At 43.5% G+C, this 23710-nt stretch overlaps 1 protein-coding gene across 1 annotated transcript in view; it reads right to left on the reverse strand.

The window, feature by feature from the left end:
• USP35 (ubiquitin specific peptidase 35) overlaps positions 1-23710 on the reverse strand; it is a 69289-nt gene that overhangs the window by 38012 nt on the left and 7567 nt on the right. The window contains exons 3-7 of the mRNA XM_040255615.1: positions 22865-22997; positions 21186-21315; positions 20665-20766; positions 18908-19066; positions 14019-14212 (exon numbers count right to left, since the gene is read on the reverse strand). Coding sequence (XP_040111549.1) covers positions 14019-14212; positions 18908-19066; positions 20665-20766; positions 21186-21315; positions 22865-22997 — 718 coding nt within the window. The remainder of the gene's footprint in view (positions 1-14018; positions 14213-18907; positions 19067-20664; positions 20767-21185; positions 21316-22864; positions 22998-23710) is intronic.

Genomic DNA, 23710 nt, shown 5'->3' on the forward strand with positions numbered 1-23710 from the left:
TAGCTGAAGAAGGCTTTCTTATCTCTTCTTGCTATTCTTTGGAACTCTGCATTCAGATGCTTATATCTTTCCTTTTCTCCTTTGCTTTTTGCCTCTCTTCTTTTCACAGCTATTTGTAAGGCCTCCCCAGACAGCCATTTTGCTTTTTCGCATTTCTTTTCCATGGGGATGGTCTTGATCCCTGTCTCCTGTACAATGTCATGAACCTCATCCCATAGTTCATCAGGCACTCTATCTACCAGATCTAGGCCCTTAAATCTATTTCTCACTTCCACTGTATAATCATAAGGGATTTGATTTAGGTCATAAAGAGAAACCCAGGTAAGATGGTGGGTGTTGCAGGAGGGCATCAGAGGGCAGACACACTGAAACCATACTCACAGAAAACTAGTCAATCTAATCACAATCACACTAGGACCACAGCCTTGTCTGGCTCTAGGTGAGTGATAACACCATCATGATTATCTAAGTCGTGAAGCTCTTTTTTGTGCAGTTCTTCTGTGTATTCTTGCCACCTCTTCTTAATATCTTAGATGTACCAGAAAACTACTAGAACTCAACAATGAACTTGGTAAAGTTTCAGGTTACAAAATTAATGCACAGAAATTGGTTGCATTTCTACACATCAACAATGAAAGATCAGAAAGAGAAATCAAGAAGCAATTCCATTTATCATTGCATCAAAAAGAATAAAATACCTAGGAATAAGCAGTCACTGCAGAGGAGGAGTGGTCCATCTAGTCAAACCTATGGTTTTTCCAGTAGTCATGTATGGATGTGAGAGTTGGACTATAAAGAAAGCTGAGTGTAGAAGAATTGATGTTTTTGAACTGTGGTATTGGAAAAGACTCCTAAGAGTCCCTTGGACTGCAAGAAGATGCAACCAGTCCATCCTAAGGGAAATCAGTTCTGAATATTCATTGGTAGGACTGATGCTGAAGCTGAAATGCCAATACTTTGGCCACCTGATGCAAAGAACCAACTCACTGGAAAAGACCCTGATGCTGGCAAAGATTGAAGGCAGGAGGAGAAGGGGATGACAGAGGATGAGATGGTTGGATGGCATCACCAACTCAATGGACATGAGTTTGAGTAAACTCCAGGAGTTGGTGATGGACAGGGAAGCCTGGCATGCTGCAGCCCATGGGGTCACAAAGAGTTGGACACAACTGAGCAACTGAACTGAACTGAGATTAAAAAGAATGCATTTGAGTGAAGGTGATGAAACTGGAGCCTAATATAATCCACCCTAACCCTAATTTTTTAGGTGGATGAAACTAGAGCGTACTATACAGAATGAAGTAAGTCAGAAAGAAAAACACCAAGACAGTATATTAACGCATACATATGGAATTTAGAAAGATGGTAACAATGACCCTCTATGCAAGACAGCAAAAGAGACACAGATATAAAGGACAGACTTTTGGACTCTGTGGGAGAGGCGAGGGTGGGATGATCTGAGAGAATAGCACTGAAACATGTATATTAGCATATGTGAAACAGATGACCACTCCACGTTTGCTGCAAGAATCAGGGCACTGAAAGCTGGTGCACTGGGATGAACCTAAGGGATGGGGTGGGGAGGGATGTGGGAGGGGGGTTCAGGATGGGGGACAGATGTACACCCATGGCTGATTCATGTCAATGGATGGCAAAAACCACTACAATACTGTAAAGTAATTACCCTCCAATTAAAATAAATTAATTAATTAAAAAAAAAAACAAGCCATGGAAGCAATCTAAATATCCATAAACAGATGAACGGATAAAGAATGGTAAATATACACAATGGAATATTATTCAGCCATTAAAAAAATGATGGAATAATGCCATTTTCAGCAATATGGATGGACCTAGAGGTTATCATTCTTAGTAAAGTACATCAGATAGAGACAAGTATCCTATGACAGCACTTCTATGTCAAATCTAAAAAAAGATGACACGGACGAATTTATTTACACAACAGAAATGGACTCACTAAATTAGGAGTTGGAGACTAGTATATACTACCACTATACATAAAACAGATAACCACCAAGGTCTTCTTGTATAGCACAAGGAACTCAGCAATATTCTATAATAACCTATATGAAAAACAATCTTAACAAGAATGGATATAGGTATATTTATAACTAAATCACTTTGATGTACACCTGAAACTAACACAACACTGTAAATCAACTATACTCCAATATAAATTTTAAAAACACACTACATGATACCATAATGATAGATGTCACTATACATTTTTCCAAACCTACTGAATGAACAATACAGAGTGAACATAAAGTTAATTATGGACTCTGGGTGATTCTAATTTGTCTTTGTGTAGGTTTCTCCTCAGCAGGAAAAGAAAAAGTACCACTGTGGTTAGTGATGTTGATAACAGAGGAAGCAATGCAACTGTGAGAACAGAGGGCATGGAAAATCAACCTTCCTCTCAATTTTCTGTAAACTTAAATGAAGAGCTAGCTACTAAGTCATGTCCGACTCTTTGCTACCCCATGGACTGTAGCCTGCCAGGCTCCTCTGTCCACAGAATTCTCCAGGCAAGAATACTGGAGTGGGTAGCCATACCATTTTCCAGGGCATCTTCCTGATCCAGGGATCAAACCTGGGTCTCCTGCATTGCACGCAGATTCTTTACCATCTGAGGCACCAAACCTACTCTAAGGAAGAAAGAGGATTCTGGGAAGACAGCAGAGTAGGATGTATTAGGAAACTGTCTCCCCACCTTGACAATAACTGTACTGGCAGAATCTGTCTAATGTAACTATTTTTGGAACTCTTAAGTGTGTTAAAGGCTTGCAACCTCCAGGCAAACATTTCCAGGGTAAGCTGGAGTCATTGTCAGTTCTCTGCATAGAAGCGGCACGGCTGCGCACATGTCCCTGGAGTGTTTTTCACACATCTTGCAGGAGCTGCGGTGGGTAAAAAGGACTCCATCCCCCAGTATGGAGGACTCTTGCTCCAACTGCTGCTCCTGATCACACAGATGCAGACAGAGACATGGGCACCATCACTGTCACAGGTTCCACCACTGTTACAAATCCTTCCACCTCAAGCTAAATTATGACTTCCAGGAGACTTAGAAGGCCAGCACTCTCCCCACTCCCACTTTCCTACTTCACCACTTCATTTTTCGTTTTTTCCTTTTGACGAGCTAAACATTAATGACTAGGGCATTAAAAAACAACTGCACATATGGGGGAAACTAGAAAGTGACTGCACATGCCCGTCTGAAAGCCTCAGAAAAGACCTAAGAAGACATTAAATTTATACTTCAGGCTGACTTGGAGCACAGAGACAGACTATGACAATAAAAAACAAAAGCAGGGACTTCCCTGGTGGTCCCTTGGTTAAGAATCTGTCTTCTAGTGCAGGGAACTCAAGTTCAACCCCTGGTTGGGGAAGTAAGATCCCACATGCTATGGGGCAACTAAGCCGACATAGCACAACCACTGAGCCCACATGCTGCAGTGAAGACCCAGTGCAACCAAAAATTAAACAAACGAAAACAAAACCCAGGGGAGGAGGGAGAATCTGATTTCCAGAGTTCCCATATTATTAAACACATGTCCAAAGCTCCACAATCACAAGCCATACAAAGAAACATAAAAGTACGGCCCATTCAGAGGAAAAACAAAATTTTTTCAACAAAATCTGTCCCTGAAAAAGACTTAACAGATGTATGAGACAAAGACTTTAAAGCAATGGTCTTCAAGGTGATAAAAGAACTAAAAGAAGAATGGAGAAAGTCAAGAAAATGATTTGTGGGCAAAATAGAAATATCAATAAAGAGAAAAACTAAAAGAGAAAAAAAACAGAAATTCTAGAGCAGAAAAGTACAATAAATGAACTTTAAAACTTAACAGAGGTAAATTTTCAGGTTTGAGCAGGCAGAACAACAACTCAGTGACCTTCAAGACAGGACAATGGAATTTATCAAGGCTGAGGAACAGAAAGAAAAAAGACTGAAGAAGAGTGAACAGAACCTAAGAGGTCCACGGGACACCATCAGAAGGACCAACACACTGTGGGAGGCCCATGAGAAGGAGAGAGAGTGAAAAGAGGGCAGAAAGAACAGCTGAACCAAATAATGATTGAAAACTCAAATTTGATGAAAGACAAAAATGCAAACATCCGAGAAGAAGTTCAACAGAATCCATTAGAAGAATTCAAAGAGACCCACACTGAGACTGATTATAATCAAATTTTCAAAAGACAAACAGCAAAATCTTGAAGGCAGCAACTGCGAAGCAAATCATCACATACAAGGGATCCTTAATAAGATTATCAGTAGATTTTCCGGTCAGAAGCTTTGGAGGCCATAAGAAGGTGGACAGATATATTCAAAATGCTCAAAATAAAAAAAACTGTCAACCAAAAATCCTAAATCTGGCAAAATTGTTCTTCAAAAGTGAGGGAGAATCAAGACATTTCCAGATAAACAAAAGCTGAAGGAATTCATGACCACTAGACCTGTCATTCAGAAAGGCTCAAAGGAGTCTTACAAGGTGAAAAGAAAACACGCTAGTCAGAACCTCAAAGTCACATAGAAAATCTTGGGTCACAAACCAAGCCTCAGTAAAATTAAGAAAGTTAAAATTGTATCAAGCATCTTCTCTGACCACAATGCTATGAGACTAGATATCAATTACAGGGGGAAAAGACTGCAAAAAACACAAACACATGGAGAGTAAATAATACATTTCTAAGTAACAAAGAGGTTACTGAAGAAATAAGAAGGGAAATCAAAAGATTCCTAGAAACAAATGACAGTGAAAACTCAACAACACAAAACCTACGGGAGGCAGCAAAAGCAGTTCTTCAAAGAAGGAAGCTTATAGCAATACAATCCTACTTCAAGAAATAAGAAAAACACTGAATGGACAACATAGCTCTACACCTAAAGCAGCTGGAAAAGGAAGAACAAAAAACCTGCAAAGTTAGAAGGAAATAAATCATGAAGATCAGAGCGGAAATAACTGAGAAAGAAATGAAGGAAACAAGAGCAAAGATTAATAAAACTAAAAGCTGGTTCTTTGAGAAGATAAACAAAATTGACAAACCATTAGCCAGACTCATCAAGAAAAAAAAGGGAGAAAAATAAAATCAACAAAATTAGGAATGAAAAAGGAGAGGTTACAACAATGCAGAAATGCAAAAGATCATAAGAGACTATTATGAGAACGTATATGCTAATAAAATGGACAACCTAAAGGAAATGGACAGATTCTCTGAAAAGTTCAACCTTCCAAGACTGAACCAGGAAGAAACAGAAATTATGAACAAAGCAATTACAAACACTGAAATTGAAACTGTGATCAAAAATCTCCCAAAAAACAAAACCCTAGCGCTGGATGGCTTCACAGGTGAATTCTATGAAACATTTAGAGAAGAGTTAATGTCTATTACCCTTCTGAAACTCTTCCAAAAAATTGCAGAGGAAGAAACACTTCCAAACTCATTCTATGAGGCCACAATCACCCTGATACCAAAACCAGACAAAGATATCACAAAAAAAAGAAAATTACAGGCCAATATCACTAATGAACAAAGATGCAAAAACTTCAATAATAATTCTAGCAAACAATTCAACAACACATTAAAAAGCTCATACACCATGATCAAGTTGGGATGCAAGGATTCTTCAATATACACAAATCAATCAATCTGATACACCATATTAACAAACTGAAAGATAAAACCATAATATTATCCCAATAGATGAAGAAAAAGCTTTCAATAAAATTCAGCACCCATTTATGACCAAAAAAAAAAAACTCTTCGAAAAATGAGCATAGAAGGAACCTACCTTAACATAATAAAGGCAATATACAACAAACCCACAGCAAACATTCTCAAAGGTGAAAAACTGAAAGCACTCCCTCTAAGATCAGAAACAAGACAAGGGTCCCCACTCTCACCACTATTATGAAACATAGTTTTGGAAGTCCTAGCTACAACAATCAGAGAAGAGAAAGAAATAAAAGGAACCTAGATTGGAAAGGAAGGAGTAAAACTCTCACTGTTTGCAGATGACATGATACTGTACATAGAAAACCATAAAGATACTATCAGAAAACTACTAGAACTAATCAGTGAATTTAAAGTAAAGTCACAGGATACAAAATCAATACACAGAAATCACTTGCATTCCCATATACTAACAATGAAAAGTCAGAAAGAGAAATTAAGGAATCAATCCAATTTACCACTGCAACAAAAAAAATAAAATACCTAGGAATAAACCTACCTAAGGAGACAAAAGAGCTGTCTACAGAAAACTTTGAGACACTGATGAAAGAAATCAAAGACAACATAAACAGATGGAGGGATATATTCCATGTTTCTGGATGGGAAGAATCAATATTGTGAAAATGACTGTATTACCAAAAGCAATCTACAGATTCAATGCAATCCCTGTCAAATTACCAATGGCATTTTTCACAGAACTAGAACAAAAAAATTTCACAATTCATATGGAGACAAAAAAGACCCCAAAGAGCCAAAGCAATCTTGAGGAAAAAGAATGGAGCTGGAGGAATCAACTTACCTGATTTTAGACTATACTGCAAAGCTACAGTCATCAAGACAGTAAGTACTGGTACAAAAAGAGAAGTATACACCAATGGAACAAAATAGAAAGCCCAGTGATAAATCCATGCACCTGTGGGCACCTTATCTTTAATAAAGGAGGCAAGAATATACAATGGGAAAAAGAGTTCTTCGATAAGTGGTGCTAGGAGAACTGGACAACTATGTGTAAAAGAATGAAATCAGAACACTTCTAACACCAAAGACAGATAAACTTGGATTAAAGATATGGATTAAAGACCTAAATGTAAGACCAGAATCTATAAAATCCTTAGAAGAAAACACAGTCAGAACACTGTATGACATAAATCACAGCAAGATCCTTTATGACCCACCTCCTAGAATAATGGAAATAAAACCAAAAATAAGTGGGACCTAATTAAACATTTTTGCACAGCAAATGCAACTATAAATAAGGTGAAAGCCAACCCTCCGAATGGGAGAAAATAATAGCAAATGAAACAATTGACAAAGGATTAATTTCCAAAATATACAGGAGCTCATATAATTCAATACCACAAAAACAAACAACCCAATCAAAAAGTGGGCAAAAGACTTAAACAGACATTTCTCCAAAGACATATGGATGTCTAATAAACAGATGAAGAGATGCTCAGTATCACTCATTATTAAAGAAATGCAAATCAAAACTACGAGATACACCAGTCAGAATGGCCATTATCAAGAAATCTACAAACAATAAGTGCTGGAGAAGGTGTGAAGAAAAAGGAGCCCTCTTGCCCTGCTGGTGGCAATGTAAATTGATACAGCCACTATGGGAGGCAGTAAAAACTGTCCTTAAAAAACTAGGAATAAAACCACCATAGGATACAGCAATACCACTCCTAGATATATACCCTGAAGAAACCAAAACCGAAAAACACACATTCCCCGATGTTCCCTGCAGCACTACTGACAATAGCTAGGACATGGAAGCAATCTAGATGTCCATCGACAGAGGAATGGATAAAGAAGCTGTGGTACGTACAATGGAACGCTACTCAGCTATAAAACGGAACACATCTGAGTTAATTCTAGAGGTGGATGGACCTAGAGCCTATTCTACAGAGTGAAGTACGTCAGAAAGAGAAGAAAACAAACATCACATATTAACATAGATATATCGAATCTAGAAAGTGGTACTGATGAGCTTATTTGCAGAGCAGCAGTGAAGACGCAGACATAGAGAACAGATTTATGGACAAGGATGAGGGAAAGGAGGGAGAGGCTAAGATGAATGGAGAGAGCAGCATGGAAGCATATACACTAACATATGCAACCAGACAGCCAAGGGGAATTTGCCGTCTGACTCAGGACACTCAAACTGGGGCTCTATAATAACCTAGAGGGGTAGGAATGGGAGGGAGGTGGGAGGGAGACTCAAGGTGGGGGGGCACATGTACGCCTGTGGTTAATTCATGTTGATGTATAACAGAAATCAAACCAGTACTGCAAAGCAATCACCAATCAACTAAAAATAAATAAATTTTTTAAAGTCACAAGGAAGAATACAGATCTCAACAAAGGTAAATACATGAGTGATTATATGTAAAGAAAAGACAATTATTGATGCAATAGCTAGTATGACTATAACTTTGGTTTGAAACTCAAAATTCTTCCACATAATTCAGGGAACTAATGCATCTAAAAGAATTACTTGCTTATGTTTTAGGGCACACAATTATACAGATATAATTCTGTGACATCAACAACCAAGGTGAGATGGGATAGAGCTGTGAAGGAGCAGAGTTTTTGTATGTTATTAAAGGTAGTAGCAGTAGTAGCACTGTTAGTCGCTCACTTGTGTCCAACTCCTTGCAACCCCATGGACTGTAGCCCACCAGGCACCTCTGTCCATGGATTCTCCAGATAAGAATACTGGAGTGGGTTGCCATTCCCTTCCCCAAGGGATCTTCCCAACCTGGGGACTGAACCAAAAAAACAAACAAACAAAAAAATCAACTGAACACAAAAGAAAACAGGAATGCAAGAAATGCGGGATAAAAAAGCTAGAGGGCATATGGAAAATAAATAGCCCAATGGCAGAAGTCAGTTCCCTTCTAGAAAAATGGTACTGATGAACCTATCTGCAGGACAGGAAAAGAGACATAGATGTAGAGAATGAGCGTGTGGACACAGTTGGGGAAGGAGAGGATGGGACGCATTAAGAGAGTAGAATTGAGACATATACACCACTACGTGTAACACAGTGGAAAGCTCAGCTCTGTGCTCTGTGATAGCCAAGAAGGGAGGGGTGTGGGGGGGGAGGCTCAAGAGAGAGGTGATATATGTATACATACAGCTGCTTCACACTGTTGTACAGCAGAAACACAACACTGTAAAGCAATTATCCTCCAATCAAAAAATAAATTAAAAAACTCTATAAAAGATTTTAATAAAAGAAAATGTATTAAACTCTCTCACCAAAAGAGACTGGCAGTGGCAGAATGGATAAAAATACATCCAATTATAATACTGTCTATAAAAGACTCATTTGAGATAGAAAGACACAAGGAAGTTGAAAGTGAAAGGATGGAAAAAGAAATACCACACAAATAATAACCAAAAGAGAACAGAAGTGGCTGTACTAATGTAAGACAAAACAGACTTTAAGTCAAGAAAGGTGGTAAGAGACAAAAAGGGACATTATATATTAATAAAAGGCTCAATACAGCAAGAAGACATAATAATTACAAACATGTACACACCTAATTACAGGCCATCAAAATATATAATGCAAAAGTTAACAAAATTGAAAAGAGAAATAGACAATTCTACAGTAATAGTTGGGGACCTCACGACCCCTCTCACAACAACAAACAGAACAACCAGACAGAAGATAAACAGAGAAACTGGGAAACTTAACACATATTAAAAAAACATTCCACTCAACAACAACAGCATACACATTTTTCTCAAGTGCATAGGGACCTTTGTCCAGAAAAGACTATAAGTTTGACTACAAATTAAGTCTCAATAGATTTAAAAGATAGATCTCATACAAAGTATCTTCTCTGACTACCACAAGATAAACTTAGAATTCAGTAAGAGAGAAAACTGGAAGATTCACAAAATTGTTGAAACTAAACAACACACTTGTAAAAATCACAAGGGGAAGTTAGAAAATACTTCAGTTCAGTTCAGTCGCTCAGTCGTGTCCGACTCTGCGACCCCATGAATCGCAGCATGCCAGGCCTCCCTGTCCATCCCCAACTCCCGGAGTTCACCCAAACTCATGTGCATCGAGTCGGTGATGCCATCCAGCCATCTCATCCTCTGTCATCCCCTTCTCCTCCTGCCCCCAATCCCAATACTTAGTTATGAACAAAGACAAAAATACAACATACCAAAGCTTATGTGACACAGCAAAAGTGGTGCTCCTAAAGGAGGAAATTTATAACTAAAAATGCTTATATTAAAAAACAAGAAAGAAGGCTTAATCTCCAAACTATACAAATAGGTCATACGATTCAACAACAAAAAAAAAAACCTCAATTGAAAAATCGGCAGAAGACCTTAATAGACATTTCTCCAAGAAAGACGTACAGATGGCCAGTAGGCACATGAGAAAATGGGCAACATCACTATCAGAGAAATGCAAGTCAAAACTACAGTCAGGTATCACCTCACACCAGTCAGAAAAGTCATTAAAAAACCTACAAATAACAAATGCTGGAGGAGGGAGTGGAAACCTTTCTACACTGTTGGTGGGAATGTAAGTTGGTACAGCCACTAAGGAAAACAGCTTGAAGGCTTCTCAGAAAACTAAAACCAGAATTACCATATTATCCGGCAATCTCACACTCGGGCCCACACCTGACAAAACTATAATCCAAAAAGACACATGCACCCCTACGCTCAAAGCAGCACTATTCACGACAGCCAAGACATGGAAACAGCCTTCAGTGTCCAATGACACATGAACAGATAAAGAAAACGTGGGACACATATATGCAATGGAATATTATTCAGGCACAAGAAATGAGGGAGTCTTATCATTTATGACAATTAGATAAACCTTGAGGACATTACACTAAGTAAAATAAGTCAGACAAGAACAAACTGTATGATCTCAATTATATGTGGAATCTAAAAAGACAATTTCATAGATACAGAATACAGATCGATGGTTGCCAGAGATGAGGATTGGTTATGGGTGAAATAGATGAAGGTGGTCAAAAGATAACAAAGTTTCAGTTGCAAAATAAATAAAAGTCCTGAGAATGTAATGTACAGCATAGTTCCTATAGTTAGTAATACTGTATCATATATGAAAATTGGTAAGAGAATAAATCTTTAAATTTCTTATCAGAACAAAAAAATTTGTAACTATGTGTGGTTATGGATGTTAAGTAGACTTATTATAGTGATCATTTCATAATATAGACATATGGTTGACCCTTGAACAATGCAGAGATTAGGGATGCCAAACCCCATGCTGTCAAAAAACCATGCATAACTTTTGACTCCCCAAAAACATAACTGCTAATAGCCTACTGTCAACTAGAAGCCTTAAGGATAACATAGCAGTTAACACATACTTTTTATGTTATTTATATATCAACAGATATTTCATATATTCATGACATACCTTCTAGGCTACAAGGTTTACCTTCAATTTTTTCTCAAATTGTCACAAATCTCCAAAACTTTTCCCAATATATTTATGAGAAAAAAATCCACATATAAGTGGCCCCATGGAATTCAAACCTATGTTGTTCAAGGGTCAACTAATGGTATACTGAATCATTACACAATACACTTTAAATTAATGTCGTTATATGTCAAATTATATCTCAATAAAAGTAAATTTTTTAAAAAGCAACCTCTTTCAACAACAACAACAACAAAAAAGACTATCCACTCCACAGAGAATCTTTAAAAATGGTACAAATGAACTTATTTACAAAGTAGAAATAGTCACAGATGTAAAAACAACAACAACAACAACACTGGTTATGGTTATCAGTTACCAGGGGGAAAAGGAGGGGAGGAGGGATAAAGTGGGATATGGGGATTGACATAGGCACACTACTATATACAAAATAGATAACTAATAAGGACCTACTGTATAGAACTGGGAACTCTACTCAATATTCTGCAGTGGCCTATATAGAATCTAAAAAAAGAGTGGATATATATCTATGTATAACTGATTCACTTTGCTATACAGCAGAAACTAACAGAAGATTGAAAATCAACTATATTCCAGTACATATTTAAAAAAAAAAAAAGATTATCCACAGAGTAAAAAGACAACCCTAGAAGGCTCTGGGAAAAAAATATTTGCCAATCATGTATGTGATAAGGGATTAATATTCAGAACATACAAAAAAAAACTCCTAAACCTCAACACAAACAACCTGATTCAAAAATAGGCAATGGATTTAAATTGACTTTTTTGCCAAAGAATAGACACAAATGGCCAATACGCACATAAAAAGATGCTCTACATCACTAATCATTACAGAAATGGCAAATTAAAAACCATAATGACATGCCACCTCACACCCATTTGTTACTGTTGTTGTTTAATCGCTAAGTCACGTCTGACTTTTGCGACCTCTGTCTGTGGGATCTCCCAGGCAGGAATATTGGAGTGAGTTGCCATTCCTTCTCCAGGGATCAAACTCGCATTTCCTGCATCGGTAGGTGGGTCCTTTACCACTGAGCCCCCAGGGAAACCCTTACACCTATTAGGATGACTTATTAAAAAAACAAGTAACAACAACAACAACAAAAAATGTTGGAAAGATATAGAGAAATCTATACCTTTATGTACTGTTTGTAGGAATGTAAACTGATGCTGTCACTGTGAAGAACAAGATAGAGGTTCCTCAAAAAGTCTAAAAAACAGAATTACCAAATGACCCAGTAATTCCACTTCGGGGTATGTATCTGAAAGAATCATAAGCAGGGTCTCTAAGAGATACTTGTGCTCCCATGTTCATAACAGGTAAAACACAGAAGCAAATCATGTGTCTATCATTTTGCCAATGAACAGATTACCAAAATGTGGTTTATACACACAATGGAATATTGCCCAGCCTTTAAAAAGGAAAGAAATTCTGCGATCCGCTACAATATGGATGAATCTCGAAGATATTTACTAAGTGAAATGAGGCAAAAGGACAAATACTGTATATGAGGTACTTAACGCAGAGACAACAATCACAGAGGCAGAAAGTATAATTGTGGTTACCAGAGGCTGTGGGGAAGGGAGAATGGGAATATGGGGAGTTATTACTTAGCAGGCATAGAGCTTCAGATTTACAATAGGAAAAGAGTTAAAGGGATGGATGGTAGTGACAGCTGCACAACAATTGTGAACACAATCTGACACCACTGAACTGTATACTTAAAAATGGTTAACGTGATAAATTTTGTTACGTGCATTTTTAAACACACACACAAAAAAGGAAAATTGAGGTGCCTCCCCTTGTGGTCCAGCGGCTGGGAATCTGCCGGCCAACACAGGGGACACGGGTTCGATCCCTGGTCTGGGTACTAAGACCCACATGCCTCGGGACAACCAAGCCCACGTGCCACAATTACTGACCGCGGGCACCTGGAGCCTGTGCTCCGCAGCAAGAGAAACCCACGCAGCAAGAAGCCTGCGCACCACAACCAGAGTGGCTCCCGCTCACCCCAGCTAGGGGAAGCCAGCGAGAAGCAACTAAGACCCAGCGCAGCCATAAATAAATTAATTTAAAAAAGGAAAATAGGGAGGAAAGTATGTCTGCTTCTGTGGCTGAAACCTTGATTGATCTTTAAGCAAGTCATCAGTTGAATAGGTACCCACTGACGACAACAATTTTGTTTCACTCCAGTACTCTTGCCTGGCAAATCCCATGGATGGAGGAGCCTGGTGGGCTGCAGTCCATGGGATCGCTAGGAGTCAGACACGACTGAGCAACTTCACTTTCACTTTTCACTTTCACGCACTGGAGAAGGAAATGGCAACCCACTCCAGTGTTCTTGCCTGGAGAATCCCAGGGATGGGGGAGCCTGGTGGGCTGCCATCTCTGGGGTCACACAGAGTCGGACACGACTGAAGTGACTTAGCAGTGGCAGCAATCCCAAGGAAAGTGGAAGTTCTACTGTGGAAGACACTGTCCACCCTCTCAGACTCTAGGAGAAAAGTGAGCAATGTTGACCAACACAGCAGACCCACTTCCCGCCGCAGCCTGGCCCCCAAATCCCCACCTCAAGTTCCCATCAAGTCTTGACCTATTGCCTAGACAATGGCCTGCAGCCCTCTGGGAGCTCTCACCTGCCCTTCACATACCCACAGACCTCAGGGAACTGTGCCCATGATACACAGCAGGAGCCCCCCATCTCCAACCCCTAGCCCCACCCCTACACACTGGGAAGCCCAGCAGGCAGAGGCAGACAAGAAATATAAAAGCAGCACCTACTCGGAAGCCATGAACAAGGCCTGAAGGATGCTGTTCACATAGCACGTGTTGCCCAGGTTGATTAAACCAATCTTGCCCGTGTCTGACTTGGCCATGAGCCGGGGATAAAAGCCGGCCAACTCACTCTTCTGCGAGGTCCAGGCGTCCTGCCCCAGCAGCTGCTTGATTCGGTCCTCATTGGGAACATGGAGGTCCTGAGTGAGGAACAAGCCAGAGGGACACTGAGCACCAGGGTTAGCTCTAAGAATACCACCTCCTCCAGGAAACCCTGGAGTATAGCCCACTACACACGGGTCAAGCACACCACCCAAAAAATGTCACAGAGATGTGTGTGAACAGTCCCCTGCTTTCAAACATATTTTAGGTTTTCATCTTGACATGTGGGCCTTCAAGATGATCTTTCATGCCACAACTGCCTTTAGAAAGGGGTAAAATCTTCACTACGTAGATGAAAAAAACCAAGACCCAGATAGAGAAAGGATTTTCTTAAGAGGCAATAAATGAAGACTCTATTATATGTTAAGATGAGCCCAGGATGTGACACACTTTAAGCAATGACAACACCGGCCCCCTGGCCCAATCCAGCCATGCTGAGCTCTCAACCCTGGTCCTGACTCCTGTCCTCACAGCTCTCTGGCTGTGGTCAGTAAGCCAGCCTGACTCAGCCAGTTAACCTCCCTGGACCTCAGTTTGCTCATCTGTCCAATGAGGACACTCCTACCGTATGTCAGTTCAGCACGCTATACTTTCATGGGGCCTGCTCCTATTTACACCTTCTTCACGTTCAAGTTCGCACAGTCAGCTTTTTCAAATTAGTCACCACCCGCCCCCGCCACACACACACACACACACACACACACACACACACACACATCCACACACACCCACACACACACCCACACACCCCGCCCCGGGAACCTGAATCCCACATTCAGGACGGTGGGAGGATCCTGGGGGTCTGAGGTGTGAGTCCCTGGTCACAGGCGCAGGGGTGAGCACACTTTACCATTCATTACCCTTTTTCACACTGGACAGCTGCACTGAAGAGAGTATAAGCAAAGCGCTGGCTCTAAGGATGACACAGTCTAAAGAAAAACGCCCTAGCATAATAATGCAATATTATTCACTAGATTTAAGTGGTATTCACGACAGTTCCTCTAGCCCCGTTCTTATCTCCAGATCTTAGCACAGTTCCTAGATTTGTCTAAGGTTCCTGAGCTTCAAACCAGCTTAGCACTGAAAGCCCTCATCAATGCAAAAGGTAGGGCTCAAGCAGTGGTTTAATACATTTGCTTACTCATTTCCCACAATCGTTTATCAGATAATTTATCAGGTTAGTTAGTCACCTCCCACAGACAGTAAAAATATAGGAGGTGCCTGAGGTAAGAAGCTAGGCATATGTGCTTAGTCGTGTCCAACTCTTTACGACCACATGGACTGTAGCCAGCCAGGCTCCTCTGTTCATGGAATTTTCCAGGCAAGAATACTGGAGCGGGCTGCCATTTCCTTCTCCAGGGGATCTTCCTGACCCAGGGATCGAACCCACGTCTCTTGCATCTGCTGCACTGGCAGGCAGATTCTTTACCAGCTGAGCCACCAGAGAAACCCAAAGAAAAGAAGCTAAGGGCTCAGTAACTTTGTAGTCCTTTCTTTTTTCTTCCTACTATCCCCAATCCAACCCCACCCCACACACAACATAAACAAATAGGGACAAAAAGACAGAACCAACACTCCCTGCTCCCCCAACACCACAAAATGAAAAAATATCCACACTAGAAAAAAAATCAAATGTCATTTTTCCCAAAGAAGGTAACTTTGTACTCATAGGAGAATAAAGAGAATAAAACAAAAACTTTCAAATAACTTTCAAGCTCCTCCTGTTACTAGAAATCTACATAAGATGTAGCTCCCTCAGCAAGGACCGCAGCCCGCAGAGAAACTGCCATAACTTAACACAACAGCCTAAGTGAGAGAACGTTCCAGAATTTATAAAGGTGCCTGTATACAGAGGTCGGGAAGACTCCCTGGAGGAGGAAATGGCAACCCACGCCAGTATCCTTGGCTGCAAAATCCCATAGACAGAGGAGATTGGCAGGCCACAGTCAATGGGGTTGCAGAGAGTCTGACATGACTTAGCAACTAAAAGCAACAATTCAAAGGATGAATAAAATGTCGAAGAATTTTATAAACAATAAATCCGATTAATACTTCGCAGACTTGCCTCTCAAACTGGCTTGTACCAAAAGGTAGTCAAAGCCGTACAACAAGTATCACACATCTTCCTAGATCTATATTAGCTAAATCCAAGGAAGAAAAATATATTTCTATTAAAACAGATGTTTATAATTATGAAGTATATACTTGAATCTTTGGTATGACTTGAGATTTTACAGAAACTGAGCTTGTGTCAGGCTGCTTGGGGTAACTCCCCTCTTCTGGGGTCAAGTACTTCGGAGGAGACGTTGAGAAGCCCAGATCTGCTGGACCGAGCAGTCACTCAGCCTCATTTTCTGCCCATCTTCTCGTCTCACCTCTCTTCCACCACACATGACCACCAAACTGGACATGCACGTTCTTGCTCCCACACCTGATCCCCTGGCCTCCTCCTCCCAGTTCCTGTCCCTCAAGGTCTAGCTCCTATATCCCCTCTCCAGAAGACTTTCCATAATCTTAAGTGGGGCCCTCACACTATCTACACCTGTCTTATAAAGCCCAACTCCCTACAGCCAGTTGCATATGTTATTTGCAGACTCACTTCGCCCCCCTGGATCAGGCCATAGCCTCCAGTGTGCAAAACCTGGGTCTCCCTCCACGTCAGTTTCCCCTGGTGCCCAGTTCAGGGCCGTGCTCCCTCTTTGTTCACACCTCCATGATACCATACATCACACCACAGTCCTGTTCGTTCACCCACTGATTAGACACACAGATCAAAACGACACAGTCCCTGCCCATCAGAAGCTCACAGCAACAGTCATTTTCAACAAGTTTGAGTCTTGTCTCCTCTGCTCAACCACCTCCAGTGCCAAGGAGCTCATGATCTAATAAGGCAGCTGCTTCTACTGTTGGCTAGTTCTGACTGTTTAAAAAAAAAAAAAAAATCTCATGCTCAATTGGAAGAACTGAGAAAATCCAAGTAAATGACAGGTTGTGTTTACCTACTCTCATTCATGGTGGATTGTTCCCTTGTGTATTTTGTAATCTGGGGATTATAAACTTATCTTTAGTAGAATTTTATCTTTGTGGCTTGAAAGCGGTTTCTTGTCTGCTTTTATTAGGCAACCCTTGGGTATTACAAGTTTATGACCACTTTCAGTGTTAGTATCTGAGCTTAAGGGGTCCCATAACTGCAAAAAAAGATAAGAACCTGAACCCCTAAAACCAAGAGAGCAGTCCAGTGATGACAAATGTCTTTTTTCCCAATCCAAGCCATAGAACTTTCCTTGATGTCTATTTGGGACCATGTGTATTTTTCCTAGAATATCACTTGCTAATAGTAAAGCCTTTCTCGGGTCCCGAATTACAGGGGCCCCTTGATATTAACTCCCTCCTGAGGGCAGGCCCTAACCTCAACTCCTGTCCCCACCAGCTCATGCCCCGTGGGGGCTGAGGTTGGCCATCTCACCCAACTTCCCTCCCCACCTCCTGGCTAAAGAGTATCACTTCTCATTCACCACTCTGGAATTTGATTTTCCCTTCCTTTTTGGCCCCTGTGGATCCTTACTTACTCTCTTGCAAGCTCAGCTATATACTTAAAAAGATGTCTGTTATATTTTAACAAGCATTTCTGGGTGTTTTGCAATGGGACATTTCTCAGGTTACTTTTCTGCTATGTTACAGAAATGGAAGTCAGATCAGAGGTCCTAAAAGGATCACTACCTACCTGGACATCCATCACCCACACTTGAACCTGTCCTCTGTATTACACAGTGGGAAAGGGCTCGGCAACCCAGGGCCCTGGCTGCATCCCACTATCTCCATGACTGTGAATAAAATACCACATCTCTCAGAGTCTCATTTTCCTCGTCTATGAAACTGAAACAACATCAGTACCTGCCTCATAGGTTTCTAGTGAGCAAGAGAAGACAGAATGTACCAGAAGACACTGGCAAGTGTGACTCTAGCTACAAACACTGGTTATTCTCCTAGCTGTTCAGATGAAGCTGGGTTCAGAAGCTCTTTCTTCCTTGCAGCCTCTTCCTCTGACTGGAGATCTGTCCCTCCTCTGCCTCCTCACTGCTCTTGGGCTGATCCTTACAGGCATTTCATAACCTGCTTAGATCAGATTTATGGGTAAACACGTCAGTCACCCCACTAGGCTGTGAGCTTCTCAAAGGGAGATTTGATCTGCCTCATGCCTGCATCCCCAGCTCCCAGCCTGGGCCTGGCACAGAGTGGGCATAAATCTGCTCCTGGAGCACTCAGTCTAAGAGCAGACCGACACACAGACAGTGACGATATGTGGCAGAGGGATGGACTAGAGCTGTGGAAGCTCAAAGAGGCCATGATCCAGCCAAGGGGGCAGGGCTGGGGTGGGGGGTCATTCAGAGTCATCAGGGAAGGCTTCCTGAGGGAGGTATCCCTTAAGCAGAGCCTTCAAGAAGGCTTAGGAGGAGGAGCAGGAGCTGTCCAGGCAGAACAAGAGAGGAGTTTAAGTTAGAGTGATTGGCACGTACAAAGGCTCAGAACAATCAAGACAGGAAGATCCACCTAGGAGAATGGCAGGTGGCTCAGGGTGCCTGAAGCACAGGATGGGCCGGGGGAGACGACGGGAGACAGTCAAGGGCTAAAGCATGGACGGCTGCCACCAACCTGCAGCGTGGCCTTGAGCAAAGCCCAAACTGGCACCTCTGCCAGAGTGGGGTGAGGGAACAGTGGGGACCATCGCTCACCTTGATGGCCTCCATGACGGGCTCATACAGATCCGGGAAGCCGGGAAACCGGAACACCATGCAGTGGACCAGCTCCGCCAGCTGCTCCAGGCAGCTGGTCCCCGAGTTGGAGTCCTCCTTGACTAGAGATGCCACCATTGGGGGGATGTGAGGGAGGAGCTGTGAGAGCAGAGGGTTAGTCAGCACCAGTTTCCTCGCCTGAGTTGTGGGGCGGTGGTCGATGCTGGAAGCACCCAGAGCTTCTTGAAAGCAGGGAGGTGTGCCCACCTGACCACTGTGCCCCTTACCTGCATGGGGCTCTAAGCTCTGCAGGCAGCTGACTCTTTACAACACACATGACCTTGGATACTCTGCCTCACTCTCTTCATCTGTTTAATGGGACAAATAGTTCCCTGCTCACAGCTGAGGGCAGGCCTGAGCCCCAGCTATCGAGTATCAGCCAACGGATCTCCCTGAAGAGCCTGAAGGCCAGAGTGACCCAGGTTATTCTATCACCCAGGAGCAATGCTGGGGCCACAGTGTGGTCAGCTGGTGGCAGCCCTGACAGAGATGAGTGGCAGCAAACGTTTAACATGTGAAGCACTTTCTCCTCAGAGTGACATGTGGCAATTACTCTCCCCATTTTATAGATGAAGAAATTAAATGAGACAGGTTATGTAATTTGCCAAGGACTTCACCAAGGGTTATGGCAGAAGCTGCTGTCTGAGCCAGGTCTGTATAAACCCAAAGCCCATTTTTTTTCCTCTGTGCTATAGAGTGTTAACTTTCAAACCTATAGGGAAGCCACACCATAATGTACCAGGGATGGAAGAGTCAGGCCACAGAAACTAGAAGCAGGGGAGCCCAGGAGAAGGATGGGGAGGAAAAAATATATATATATATATATATATATATATATATATATATCTCAAGTCCCTTGTATCTAACAGGCTACGACAAATGTGACCTCATCTAACCCTGTTCCACCAGCCTAAGAGTTTACCCCAACCCACGCTGAGAGCTAAGTGTCTGGCCCAAGGTCACCACATCTGATCAATGGCAGAGCTGAGACTCAACCCCACGCAACCCCAATCCTTGGTTCGCTGCTCTTCCCACTGCGCAAGTCAGGAAGCATGTTTCAGCACTGATCAAGGGCCACAAGAATCCCGGGCCCCTTCTGCAGGGCTGCGAGCTGCTCTTCCCAAAGGAGGGCCCAGAAGGCAGCAGAGAAGGCCCGGAGCTGAGGCCAGGCCTCCTGGGTGCTGATGGACAGCAGGGTTTAGACTGGACTCCTGACCTACACTGAGTCAGACCAACTCAGCTGGAATCTTCCCTGTACCACTCACCAGCAGTGTGCCTGCAACATGCAATCTAATCTCCCTAATCTGCAGTTTCTTCAGTTGAAAAATGGAAAAATTGACAGAAACCTCTGTCTTGGGGCTACTCTGGGAATAAAATGAATGAACATGTGTAATGTCTTTAGCACTGTGTCTGCCACAGAGCAGGCACCCAAGAAACACCGCTGCTATTCATTCTAGGCCTGTCACTCTACTCAGGGCCCAGGGGGAGTGTCACACGCACTCTTTGGCCTCAGTTTTCTATCTGTAAAATTGGATCTCAAGTCTCTTCCAGTGCTAACATCCAGGTATTGGAGGTCTTAGCCTTCAAGCCCCAACCCCTTAAGCCCCAACAGAGACAACACGTCTGGCCTCTAGCCAGACCAGTCGGGGATGCAGGGCCACCCACCCATCCTCGGGGCAACATGCAGGGGCCCTTACCAGGTGGAAGGCCTCATGGGAGTGCTGGAAGGTCAGGAGCATGTACTTGAGGACGGACAAGGCAGAGCCCCGGACAATGGGATACAGAAGCTTGGAGAAAACCTGGAAAAAGAAACCCTGGTCAGGAGTCCCACCGACCTGGGCCACCCAGGGCCAAGTGTAGCCACAGGCCTGAAAGGGGGCCAGAGACTCCAGAGTCGAAGCAGCAGACCCATGAGGGAGCAAGAACCCAGAGGTGCTCACAGACTCGGGTGGATGGACAGCCGGTGAAATGGACAGCAAGACGGTTAGATATCGGATGGATGGATGGATGGACCAAAAGTGATAGACGCACACACTTGAATGAAGAGTCAGAGGAATGAATGGGGGAAACCTGAGGCCCAGGGGAAAGCAGTGAATTGTCCCAGGTCACAGTGAGCGTGGGTGGGAGCCTCAGTGCTCTGCCTCCCAGACCTGCACTGCCCCTGGCAAGAGACTAGCGGGAAAGGCAGAGGCCAGGGCTAGGACAGGGGCCCACCAACCTTCTCAATTTTGGCGAGTGAAACCTCGATCAAGATGCTGAACTTCTTAACAGCAGCCAGACCCTTCAGCAGTGCAATGATCCACTTGTCAATATTCTTCCCCAGGGGCCAGGACACCCAGTCGATCATCCTGGTGAGGGGAGTGACAGTGATACAAGGACTGGGGAGTCCCAAATGCCTGGGAGCGGGCAGCCCAGGGACCAGCCATACTGACCTGAGGTTCCCCCCACCACTGACTCACACCTACACAGGGCAGCCCTGGGATCTGGAGGATGAACAGGACACCCTGGGGACTACAAACGAGCCAAGCACTGGCACCCGGCAGAGACTGGGGCTCCCAGCCCGGCAGGAGGGAAGCCAGGCCCTCTCAATGTCCCAAACCTCACCCCACACACACTCCACTGCAGTGGCAGAGCAGGGCTTTCAGCTGCCTCTGCCTGGACTGTGGGGCCCAACAGCAGAAGTACTGCCCCCAGGCCAGAAGCTCTGGCTCCCACAAACCTTCGCTTGTCACCTGGAGCAAGTCACTTACTCTCTTTAGCCTCAGTTTCTTCCTCTGTCAAATAGAGACAACACCTACCTCACAGGGTTGTTGTATGGATTAAGAGATAACAATGGCTAACTGATAACATTTATTCATTCCACAACAGGCACTGCTCTGCCTTACATGTATTAACCCATGTGACCCCTGCACAAAATAACACCTGCATGCACGGAGCATGAAGCTGCCACACAGTAGGTAGTCAGGAAAAAAAGCACTAATATTATTTTTATACTCGGTAGCTCCTACTACAAAGAAAAGCAAACAAGTAGTAAATATGGTAGTAACAGCTACCACGGCACTATTCTAGGCACGATGTCACATCTCATTTTACCTAATTCAACCCTCACAACAACCCTGTAAGATGGGTCCAATTATACTACAAATTACACATGAGGATGCTGAGGCAGAGAAGGGTTGAGTAACTTGCCCAGACTCACACAGGCAAGAAGTGGGAGAGCCAAGACTGGAACTCAGGCAGTTTATTTCTAGAGCCCACTCTCTCACCTACTAAAGACAAGGAATCCAGGAAGGCCCAATGGAGGAGACAGTGGATCTGCACACAGGAATGGAAAGAATGGTAGGGGGAGGCGGGATGCCAGGCGGATGGAGTCTGCAGAGCCAAAGGCCTGCAGGCAGGAGGGCAGGTGTCATATTCTGAGATCACCGGCCAGGCAGGTGTGGCTAGATCACAGGTGTGATGATGTTCACATGAGGAGGGGGCTGTGCAAGAGCTCTGTGAGCTGAAAAGTACCCAAGCTCTGTTTACCATACTTGCCAAACCCAAAAAGCACTTCATAAAGTGCTTTTATCTCCTATCATTGACCCCACGGGAGCCTGACAACTTCTCATACTACCTCTGCTATTACAGACGGGACAACTGAAGCTCAGAGAGTCTGCTGACTGGTCTAGGGTCACAGAGTTGGTATCCAGCCTGAGAGCATCACTAGAGCAAAGCTCTCTGTGTCTCCCACATCCAGCCCTGGGCCAGGCACAGGAAGGACTCAAAGGATGGAGGGACTGAACAAGCATGAGGGCCTGGGCCCTCTACACTAAATCTAGCCCAGGAATCCCACCCAGTGGAAGGGGCTTCTGGGACACAGAGAGAGACCTGACCACCACTCGTCTCTCAGCCCACCTGCTGATGGCAGTCAGCATCTGGGAGTCCGTCACACTGTCATCATTGCTGAGGTTCCGGACGACACCATCCATGAGCTCCAATGGGAGGTGCTGGACCACACTGGCCAGGGCACTAGACGGTGGCTCCTCCTCTGGAACAAGGGCGGGGGCTGAGCTTAGGGGACAAATGGGCCCCACCCCTCCCCCAGCACCCCATGTCCTTCATGCTGCCAAGGAACTAGGGGCCCTCTGTGAAGAGCACACTGGGGCCTCCTCCTCACCTCCTACAGCATCCTGGCCTCTATCTCGTCTTAGCTCATTCACTCAACAGACCTTCACTGGCACTGCTTTGGCCCTGAGCTGAGCAAGGAAAAAAGTACTAACCCCTAACTACGCCTGTATAGGCCAGGCCCTTAGATAGTAACAGTGGAGCTGGAAAGAACAGGAAGGAGGGCAATGTGACTTGAGGGGAGGGAGGACATTCCGGGTGAACCGAATAGACGTTAAAAAAAAAAAAATTAGTCATCAAAATGTGTTGCCCAATTGTATGAAAGACCTAGGTCCTTACACACCCAGCCTTGGTTCCTCCTCCTGCCAGGTGCATTCCCTTCCTTTCTCATGAACAACCCTATAATCAGGGAAGGCACAAATTTTATTTTAGTCATTTAAACTACAGTCCAATTTCCACAGCTGTCAACAGCCAAGATTTACAGTTCACAGCTGACAGGTACAGGCTCCATCACGTCTCTGGATCTACCCCTCTGCCTGCCCTGAGCACCCTACCCCTGCTGCCTGGCGCTGCCCAGCTCTCAAGGCCAGCCTCAAAAATCATCACTTGGAAACTCACCTGACCCACAGAGCATGA

Source organism: Oryx dammah, unplaced genomic scaffold (genome assembly GCF_014754425.2).
Source record: "Oryx dammah isolate SB20612 unplaced genomic scaffold, SCBI_Odam_1.1 HiC_scaffold_15, whole genome shotgun sequence".
Taxonomy (NCBI): Eukaryota; Metazoa; Chordata; class Mammalia; order Artiodactyla; family Bovidae; genus Oryx; species Oryx dammah.